General features: G+C 41.0%; 2 protein-coding genes across 5 annotated transcripts in view; both read right to left on the reverse strand.

The window, feature by feature from the left end:
• Window positions 1-9,599, reverse strand: part of auh (AU RNA binding protein/enoyl-CoA hydratase) — a 29,754-nt gene extending 20,155 nt beyond the window's left edge. The window contains exons 1-4 of one of the 2 annotated variants that reach the window (XM_062484602.1): window positions 9,467-9,599; window positions 1,876-1,943; window positions 1,691-1,778; window positions 1,294-1,380 (exon numbers count right to left, since the gene is read on the reverse strand). In XM_062484602.1, the coding sequence (XP_062340586.1) occupies window positions 1,294-1,380; window positions 1,691-1,778; window positions 1,876-1,943; window positions 9,467-9,479 (256 nt within the window). In that variant the 5' untranslated portion in view covers window positions 9,480-9,599. Of the gene's footprint in view, window positions 1-1,293; window positions 1,381-1,690; window positions 1,779-1,875; window positions 1,944-4,423; window positions 4,699-9,466 lie in introns of those variants that run through there. The other variant, XM_062484601.1, reaches the window with a different exon arrangement.
• nfil3 (nuclear factor, interleukin 3 regulated) lies at window positions 5,904-9,616 on the reverse strand. Of its 3 annotated transcripts, none has more exons than XM_062484600.1 (2): window positions 9,477-9,616; window positions 5,904-7,519 (listed from the first exon to the last, which is right to left on the reverse strand). In XM_062484600.1, exons 1-2 carry the CDS (start codon window positions 9,477-9,479, stop codon window positions 6,161-6,163), a joined length of 1,362 nt encoding a protein of 453 aa, XP_062340584.1. In that variant the 5' UTR covers window positions 9,480-9,616; the 3' UTR covers window positions 5,904-6,160. The 3 variants fall into 3 exon arrangements, with proteins under 3 accessions (XP_062340584.1, XP_062340583.1, XP_062340582.1); XM_062484599.1 differs by having other exon boundaries at window positions 5,904-7,681; XM_062484598.1 differs by having other exon boundaries at window positions 5,904-7,681; window positions 9,467-9,608.
• Window positions 9,617-10,666: the final 1,050 nt, after the last annotated feature.

Here is a 10,666-nt window from a genome sequence, read left to right on the forward strand (position 1 = left end):
TGTGTTTATTAACTGTTTATTAGATTAGTTAGCTTGGCTGATAGAGCTGTGCTGACGGGCTTGCCTCGGTTGCACTCAAACATCGTAGTTTGACGACGACTCTTCCCCTGCGCTACATCAGTGCTTGGCCCGGCATCTTCCGCATTAGCTAAGGGATGCTTTGCGTTTAGGTGGTATTTGAGACTGGAAGTAAACGAATTCCGCATAGCACAAGGTGCAAACAACCTTAGTCTTGTCGAGGTTTCCATTGGGAAGCTTCTTAAAAATACATTTTCCCTGAAGCAAACCAGGCGGCTTCATAGCTGCATCCATGTTAGCACGTCACGTTTGTTGTGATAATTTCATACACAAGGCATACACACAGGTTCGAAGACTTGTTAGTGCAATTCGGCTAGGTATACATCCGCGCTAAAATATCAAGGTGAAAGTCATCATAGCTTGCGTAGTATAGACCCAGCTCCCAACCCAACTTTGAGAATAGATTAACGGCAATATTTTTTTTATCGCCGTTAATCTAGAATAATCTAGAATAAAGAGTCGCAGCGCGTTAACGCCGATAACGGCCCACCACTAGTATATACTCAACACAAAGGCTCTGTAATGGGCCAACATGAACAACATGTTCTCCATTGTCAGTGAGAGGCCCCTTTGCTGGTTTGGCCATGTCAAGAGAATGGACTCAGGCCGCATTCTCAAGGACCTGCTATTTGGCAGGTATACTAGTATAAAGTAGCAGAACTAGCAGAAGGCGCACAACTGACTGGACGACCACATCTGTGCTTCAAAGATGTATGCGAAAAAGACATGAAGTCGGCCAACATTAACATCAATGACTGGGAGAGCTGTGCTGAAGACCACTCCACCTGGCGCCTTGCTGTCAGTCAGGGGGTTCAGAAAGCCGAGCAAGCGAGAAACACAAACCGCTGCAAAGAGAGCCAGGAGTAAGGCGAAACAATAGCCACAACAAGCATCGTCCTTCACCTGCAGCAGGTGCAGCAGAGACTGTCACTCCAGAGTCGGTCTCTTCAGCCACTCACGACGGAGCAGATAAGGCTCCCACGGAAGCTACACCATCGTCTCTCAAAGACGGACGGATGCCAGATATTGCATGCAATTTCTCACTTGCATGCATTGTTAAACATTGGCTTTGAACAAGGTTTTTCTTATCAATGGGACTGATGAAATTCAGTCAAAAGAAAAGATTCTGATGGGTGATTTATAAACATAAAACTATTACCCAGAATGCTGTGCTAAGAGAGAACAAAATCATTCAAATTAAATCACTCCCCTCACCAAGTTCTGTGATTAGGGCCCTTGCTTTTGAGACAAAAGGTCCCACTTCACTTTGGTGCATTTTGGCCCTCTCTTTCAGGTCTGCACCTGCATAAAGCAAAAACGACAAATCATAATCATTAAATGCAAATGTCTAAAAATATGCATCAGAAGAAATGCTGACTGTTTCATACCATTTCAATAACAAAAACACAGAACCCTTTCAATTGACCTCTCAGCTTTAAATACATAATAAATAAGCATTTTGTAACATGACTGCAGACAACAATACACAGAGAAGATACATTTTAAGAACATAATTTAGTAAAATATGAATCTGTTTGGACATATATTTTTTTATATAAAAAAGATAATAAATAATGCCTTGACAAGTATCAACGACTCCTTTCAACTTTACCTGCACAAAATATCCCAGGCACCAAACTGCACAAAATGACAGTTCGTACTTTGTTATTCTTTTTCACCTTCTCTACAGCCTCTGACATCTGAAACAGGGCAAACAAGTGGATATTAATAGATACAAGTGGAAATTCAATGTCTGTTAAAATACATTTTAATGTATTTTGTAAGCTGCATACATACCAAATTGACCAGATTTTTGCTAATGGAATTTTTGGCTTTTGCTCTGTTGATTCCAAAAACAACAATTCCTAAAACACAACCACACACATAAATGATTTCATGATCTTGGAGGAACCAACCAAATCAAATGTAATACTGATTTTTGAGGGAATAAACATAACTTGAGGGTACAATTTCTGGGGAAATTGTGAGGTGTGCTTGCGTCTGTTGCCGATGGGTCCGTTTTGTTACTGAAATTTTACAACTGATGCATACTTAGTTTTAATAAAGATGGCATAGATCAAAAATCATAAATATGTTGCTGATCATTAACACTTCAAAATAATAAGATTGAAGTGTAGAATTAAACAGGGTTCTCTTGTAATTTCCGTTAGTGCAAGAGAGAATGGTGATAGGCTCTGTTGCAGCCTCACATAGTTGAAAAAGTTGCATCAAAACGAAGAAATTGGCCAATCCTGTGTAAAAAAATGTCCTAACCTATATCTATCAACGTTGTCACTTGCAATATATTAGCTGGAATCCAGATTCAAACAATACCCTCTGCAAACTGAAGAAAATGCCCCAAAAAACTGAAAAGTATTTCTGGAAAACTGGCTAATATAACAAGTTTACTAGAAGTGATCATTATGTGTCAGTATTGTAACAACGTCATTGTCTGAAGACTAGGGGGTCATGTGATGTGAAGCGCTATCTGTGCTTTAGGTAGGGAAAACCCCCTCGCGTATATCCACTTGTTCGGATTGAATGGTATTTGATTGCTCTACAGGACTTATGATCAATATGGTTGATATCACAGCCTGGAAGCATAGCTAGCTACATGTTATTACGCTGGCCTTTGCCTGTGGCCTATCTGCAGCTGTTTTGCCGTTTTATGTAGCTATCTCCCAGAAGTTAACGAGCTGCTAAACTAATGTTCTAGGCTACTATATGTAGGCCTAATCACGCATGGGTTTGTGAAGTAGTGACTGTGGCTAGCTAGTTAGCCACTGTTAGCCTCACTTTTCTCCAAAAAAACATAAATTATACCTAAACCGTCAAACGGAACATTCGCGCAGACACAAGCAATGCAATCGGGACCAAAACGAACATTTCTACACCAACATTGTCTATGTAGTGCAAAAATTCACTGGGGGGGTGGGAAAATAAATAATAATAATAAAAATATATGAGAGAGAATATCGGTTTTCGCCTTGCCAAAGGTTAACACTCCCAATTAATGTGAAATGTATCGTGCATATGTTATACATTTCATATGCTGACATAAATTATTAGCAAATACAGTATAGGTTTGTAGGATGGAAGCATACACGATCCTCTTCCATTAGACAGGGCTGTTTTTACAGTGCCACAAGCAATCAAATGAGTCTACCTAGTGTGTGCATTCCAACCAGATAAAAGTTGACTGTATTAATAAATATTGTGTAACAATAATTACACATATGTTTAATATCCTGTGTACAATGAATGATCTATTATATGAAAAATACCTTTATTATGTTATAATTTACGTGTAAGTATGTGTTTATAGAATTTGTATGTATTTATAATAAAAAATTCTAAGGACTTTTTCCTGAAAATTCCCAGGAACTTTCCTTTTGCAACCCCAAGGTGTATGGTGTCCATTTTATTTTACCAGTAGACAACTTCTAAAGGTACTCATCCAATACAAACACATTTGCATAAAAAATATTGGCTTTTTTTGTTGTTGTATGTTATAGCACTACAGCATGTTATAGGGTTATGATAGAATCTGCAACACTTCATAATAAATCAAATATTAATGTATTACACCAATCAATATTTTTTGTGTCATTTGAAATTATGTTGATGTCCCACAACTATGTAGTATGTAGTAAACATAGGCTACTGGACACAATTGCTAACATAATGGCACTGTTGCCTTGCTCTCCGTATAATAGGACTACACTTGAGAGAACTTGTCAATGGTTGTAGTCATGGAATCACCAAGGTCATAACTTAATACTTCCTTAGGTGACAACTAGCCTACTACACGTTTTGAATCTCTCACACTTGCATCTGTCTTCAAACTGATCTAAAAACATGACATCATGACCTAAGGATCCAATTGAATCCAGTTTGATTGTCTTAATTTGTATTTATCTATACGTGATTTTGAACACCTTTTTTTAATTTTCTGCCGTGGCTATTGTTTCAATACAACAGTGATTTTGTTACAACAGACTAAACTGCGGAACACCACACGTGAAAAAAACAAAATAAAAATTATCATTGGTTTGTTGTGTTTAGTTGTTTTGAGGCATTTTTCCAATAATTAAAAAAGGAATAATATTTATGAAATGTTTTAACTCATATTTGACCCGAAGACATGAGTTAATGTGTGTTAAACGAATATTCACCTGGGAAATTGACCAGGGGAACATAATATTGGGAACTTCGGTCACTGGGAACATAGACACGCTCACAAGCTACACAACCGACTTTCCCATTACAATTGTTAAATGGCATCACATATTAAACAGGTCAACAACAAACGTGACTTCGGGTCCTTTTTTGACAATTCCACTACCTGAATCTTCTCCGTCCAAATACCTAACGCTCAGATCTTCCCCTGACTTAGCGTCGGAGCTGGAATTACGGCTAGCGCCATTCCTTGCCGGACGACAATACACCAGTTTGTTTGAGGCAGCATGATGCAAAGACTTTGCATGCTCGTGTAATTTGTAAACTCCCTCAAGCTTTCCCATTTGTGTTCGAAAAGATTGCAGATAAACTCTGCATCCTGCCAAGACCGCCATACTGCACAACTGTAGTGTTGTTTTGACTTTCAACTTTGAACCGATGTGACGTAGACTTTGGTCATGTGACAAAGCCTACTCTTAGGAGCGTATCGGCCTTCCCATTAACTGCAGAATTCATTCTGTACAAGATACATTCCTCTATTCAGGTGAAAGATGACAGGAGCTCAGGCACAACTGTTACGATTCCACATTTGCTTTTTACATTGTCATGTGAAGAAGCAAAGTAGCATACCTAGCAATACTCCTCTGACTAGTGTTCGATGCATCGTGTTAACAGGTTAGTTGACAGAAAGCAGGACTATTAATAACAACATTGTATCATGGCAATATATATTTGACCCAGTCAACCGTTTTTTGTGTTTGAGAAGCACTTTATGTCATATTTACCTAAATAAACTTCACGTCTTGATAGCAATTAATACACAAGGTGTAATATGAAACAAATCCAACATCTGTGGGTGTCGCAAGACGGTAATAAACAAAACAAATCATTAGGCCGTACCCTGACTACTGATTGGACGGGCTACCTGTCTGTCTACCTACCTACCTGCGTGCACTCTGCCCCATACTGTAGTTTTGTGGGAGCTAAAATAGCTAGCTTCGCAAAACTAGCTTAAGCCAGCTTTAACCTATTAATAACATGGAGTTGGTGTTGACACCAATGACATTGTTTAGGCTATTTGCAGAACACACTAGTAATGTATTTATTGAAATGAACACTAATGAACATATATATTATTAAAGTTATGCATTGTGCTTATTAAAGTTATGAACTTAGAAGTGTGCTCAGGCTTAAACATTGGGTCTCACACTGGGTGTGGGAAGCAGGCTGTTCTTTGTGTCTCTATCTCTTCATTTTCAGAAACAACCTTGAAACCGGGTGGAGACGGCACCCGAGCAGGTGGGACGCGTAGGCAAGAACAACTCCCTGATGCACGAGAGAACAAGCTCAACCCTTTTTTGATACTTGTGTTTCAATTGCATTGTATATGATATGCTGGGGCAGGGAAAGATAGCCAGTTGGACTTCGTGAACCAGCCCAAACTCTGTTGCGGGTAGGGAAACTTAGACAACCCCAGAGCTCTGTACTTGTTGATTTCCAACTGCTGCATTAAAGCTGATATTATCGGACCTCTGCGACTCCAGACCACTCTTTCTAGAACACAGATTTGTGTCATTGAATACCATCATTACATATTGGAATAGACACATAGATTTTGAATCCTTCAACACAGATACACCCAAAACATCAGTGTGTATATTTATTGTAAACAAAACTCACCATTTTCAACAAAACTTGAGAAAAACAGTTAACATTGAATTTGCATGAATAGTAGCCTGACTGCTGGGCTACAGATGAGAGTTATCATGACATGTGTGTCAACTACGATAGCAATTCCACAACACACTGTTCATTTTAAATTAACTGCATTTTACACCATATCAACCACACAGTGCAAGAGTAAACAGTGAAAAAAACAGGCATTGTGCAAAACATACAAAACTCATTTTGAGTAACATCCTTTTGTTAATAACTCTCGATCAGCAGTGCCTTTGGTTGACTCAATCACAGAACCTTGCCGAGTCATAATCAGTCTTTTCAGAGAGGCCACTTCTGCAGACAGGTCTGCAATGCCCTGTTTTAAGTATAAATCCTCTGACTCTGAGGGGCCATAAGAGGTGCCTTTAAGGGCCACAATGAGTTTACTGGGGATGGGGCTTGGACTGAGATGTCTCTTGCAGCCATTAGGCTGCCTCTCTGTGCTGTCTTTGTGCCAGTGATCTGGCCGGTGGGTCCAATCCTGTATATTGCTCACTTGGAGAGACAAAGGGCTGAGGGTGCTGCCCATTGGGTAGCACCCTCTGGCTGACATGTCAATGGGCAAAGATGGTTTCCCAGAGGAGTCGTAGTCTGGATCAATGGCCTCCACTTTAATTTGGAAGGCTCTGGCCTTGATCCGCAGTTTGTGGGGTAAGGCAGAGGAGCTTGCATCTGGCACTTTAAGTGTGGAGACAATGACACTTTTGGGGTCAGAAGCAGATGGGAGGGGGCCTTTAGGGACCTGCTGTTCATCCTCGCCATCCGATGATTTACTCACAACTCCATCATCGGAAGTCCTGGGGGAATTACTGGATGACCGGGTGATCTGCAGGAATGGCGAAGGTTGGGGCGAAGGTTGGGAGTAGGTGCCAGGGAAAGGGCTGACCATGTAGTTCCTGTAAAGTTCATACGGGCTACTCCTATCTCGGGCGTAGCTGTTATGCTCAGCAGGCTCTTGCTTGATGATCTCCGGGGTCCTGCAGATACCGCTCAGCATGCCTTGGGTGGCAGAAGACATCTCCGATACGTCCGACAACCTACTGTGGGGCGAGTGTTTGATGACTGATATGCAGCTGCTGCCCAGGTGAGGAGGCTCTAGGTCCCTGGAGTAAGAACCCTGGCCAGCACCAGGCGAAACAAAGTCCTGATAGAGTGCCGTGGTGGAGCTGGAGATCTTCTGGACCTCTTGGGCGTATACTGCCGAGCTGACGAGGCCAAACTTTAGCTTCAATGACAGCAACTCAGCCTTCAGGGTGGCATTTTCTTCCCCAAGGGCCATTAGCTTGTTCTCCAGCACCATGTCGTTGAGGCGACGTTTCTCCCGTGAGCGTTTGGCTGCCTCATTGTTTTTGCGCCTCCTCTCCCAGTAGATAATATCTTTCTTCTCATCAGGGATGAACTCCCGTTTCCTACGGCAAGATGTGGACTTGGCCTTGAAAGGAATGCCAGAAAACTTGTGGCCAATCAAATCCTGGTCAGCCCCCTGGAGGGCCAAGACTAGGGCATCCTCTCCACTGTAGGAGTCTGGCTCTCTCTTGATCCCCTGCATGTTAGCACAATTAGGATAGCGGTGTTGAATATTTTCATAGGTCCTTAGTCATGTTGACTGGATATTTATGTTATCAGAATCCTAAAGTTGCCAATGACATCAGCGTTTATTATGGGTAATTCCAACAGTGAAAAAGTCCAGTGAAGCAATGGAAATCTGTAAAGAAAAGAATAAAGAATTGCAACACTACATAGGTTATGTAGCCTTAGACTTATTGTGTCATCACATAATTTTGAAGCCATGCTTACAAAAGTTCAAAATACAAGTATGTTCTCCATTCAGTTCTTTATTTGAAGTCTGGTGTCATAAATTATGGGCATTATGCAAAAAAAAACTATTTTGAGGGACTTTGATATTATGACTGTAATCAATTGGACAATACCAAGGCGGGGTATAAAATATTATTGGACCATCTCCAGCTTCCAACAGACAATTGAATGGCTTTACAGCAATCCTAAAACACTTGTCAATATGTTGGGAGAGACACCGTACGGCTATTAAGAAAATCTGCCAGAAAAAGTATTGCGGCTTATGTAATTCACTCCGCACCAGGCACGACCCAATTCCAGCTCTCCAAATGATGTCATCGCCAGAAGTCTTATCGCAAAAAGTGTAGGCACTGAAACAATGAGGGTTTCAGAAAAAAATCTACAGTATGTAGCCTGAAGGCTTATTCTTCCTGTTACTACGGAATCGTTTTTCTGAATAGCTGGTTCCAACTGCCTAAACATTGATTTTGGCTAAATAGATAAAGAACCTGAGCGACTGACAGTGACCTTCATGGGCCCAACAGCTTTGTTAAAATCGTCTCAGATAAACAAATTTACGATAGGCCTATAAATTCGTATCGTAAACATTTCTATTAAATAAGGAAATGGACCACTGTAGCTATGATTTCCTTGTCTCAACGTATTGTTTGTATATCTCCGGAGGACAAGAAAAAAAAGAATACGACCAACCGCAATCATTAAACGTGGTTGGAAAGACAACAAAATAAAAGCATACATTTACTAAGTTACAAATGCGAAAAAAGCACTAGCTGTTACACGTGCTGATTCTAGTGCGTTTTGCACCCCTCTATTACTTTCAACTAATTTAAAATAGAGTGAAGTTAAATAGTAAGAGCCTATTTGAATAAAACAACTGACATAAACCTACTTCCAGTTTTTGGGAGCGGTGGACTATCAGCACACTGTCTAATGCGTATTGCAAAGTTTATTTATGGTTTAATATCGATGGAATGTTCGAACGGATGGCTTGCTTGTTATACGTCATGTCTCATAGCCCAAAATTCCTTCATTGTGTCAGGATTACAAAATCGCGTGATCAGCCCCTCTGCCTTGGCTGCTAGCAAAGTCTGTGGCTGCAGACCTTATACTGTACAATTTAGAGATCGATTCAGGAGATAGACTCCCCAAAATATGTAGCCTATACTAGGCTACTCAAAACAGTTCATCTGGCCTATTCTCTCCGCGGCATTGACCGCTAACTTGGCTACATTCGGAGCGCCCTAAATACTGCAATATTATAAGGTGACCCCTTTTGAACCACGCAGGTATAGTAACAAAAGGAAGGTTATTAGCCTACCCATCAGCACCACATTCGAGGTCACTGTGCCAGTAATCAAAAAGCCAAGCTGTAGCAGTAACTAGTCTTGAGCCGTTCACAAAGCTGGAGAACATTATAACCTACATAACAATCACCTAAGTAGCTTTAAGCAGTTGTGATTACATAATAGACTTGTAGTGAAGTTAATTTAGGCCTAACTTGATCGCTTGTGTAGACTAAACTTTTGATTTCAGTGATTTGTACCACTTCATTTGAAGTGAGTTCACAACATTGTTTACACTGCCGAGTAACCTGTACTCTGCAAACATTTTGTAGCTTACAATCTTTCTACTGGTAGGCTACGGCTTGCGCTGACCTCAAATTTAAATTTACCTTTTTCTACCATCAGGTAGACGAAGTGGGTGTTGTTTTCCGCAGTTTAACAAGAGTAGAAGAAATAATACCAAAACCAAACACACATGCCGTTTTTAAATCCAATAAGTTATATTATGGGAAACGTTCCTCGTCTCCTTCTGCTTTTCCTGCCGGAATGACTACTGCCTCATGGATCTGTGTTAGTAGGTCAGTGGCAAAGCGTATTAGCAGCGTACCTTTATTGACAGCCCATGCAGCCAATTGAAAGACAGCATTTTCTAATTTTAGCCAATCATTCTTTGTTGTCGTAGACGTACCGAGTCTGATGCAAATAGGGCCTACACGGTCGTCTATATTCGGGGAACACAGAGGGGCTGCTTACATTGCATTGAAGTTTATCAACACGCTAAATTACGAAGTAGAATACTTTGCAAAATTAAAGAAAGGTATGTCTAGTAAATGCAGGCTATGTATTTCAAACCGATATACTGTCAAATGTTCAATGGACAACACATCGTGCAATTTGATTTCACATTAGTCCGTTATAGGCTACTTTAATCCATGATAGCCAACTTGTTTAATAATAATACTAATAACAATAAAACCCATGATTGTAGTTAACCAAAATATAAAATATATGAAAAAAATGGGTTGAAGCTGTAGCCATTCTTTATTCAAGGACCATTTGGAACAATTGAGTGATGTTTGTTGCCCTCTAGTGTCCATGTGTCACAAGTGTCGTCATCGCTCTTCCGTACACGTTTCCTAAATCTCTTGCCCATACCGGGGTTCTAACTCGGGTAAACCTATTCCCGACTCAAGCCTGATTTAAGCCTGGTTCTGCGGGTGTGCGGAGAATTGCTCAGGATTTATGTGCTTTGAGATTTTTGACCTGGTGCACATAGCCTATGCGGCCTTGCTGTGCAGCTCCGTGCGTCTCTGCGGAGTCCGCGGACCCTACGCTGACGCGTTTGACATTGAAGCATAAACCAGGCTTTAACCAGACAGGGCTGCAAAGCAAGGCTTCACAGGGTACGTGCACCAGCTCAAAAATATCAAAGCGCGTAGCTCCGACTATCGGACGCTCTCTGTTGCATAGAATGTAAAAAGAATGGACGACGCCTCTCCGCTTCCTCCCACTGGAAAAAAAATGTCATCTTGCGCTGGTGATGCCATTTGGAGCCAGAGTTTGCGCAGTAGTGATGTGGTGGAGCTGCG

The sequence above is a fragment of the Osmerus eperlanus genome, chromosome 18 (assembly GCF_963692335.1).
Source record: "Osmerus eperlanus chromosome 18, fOsmEpe2.1, whole genome shotgun sequence".
Lineage (NCBI taxonomy): Eukaryota > Metazoa > Chordata > Actinopteri > Osmeriformes > Osmeridae > Osmerus > Osmerus eperlanus.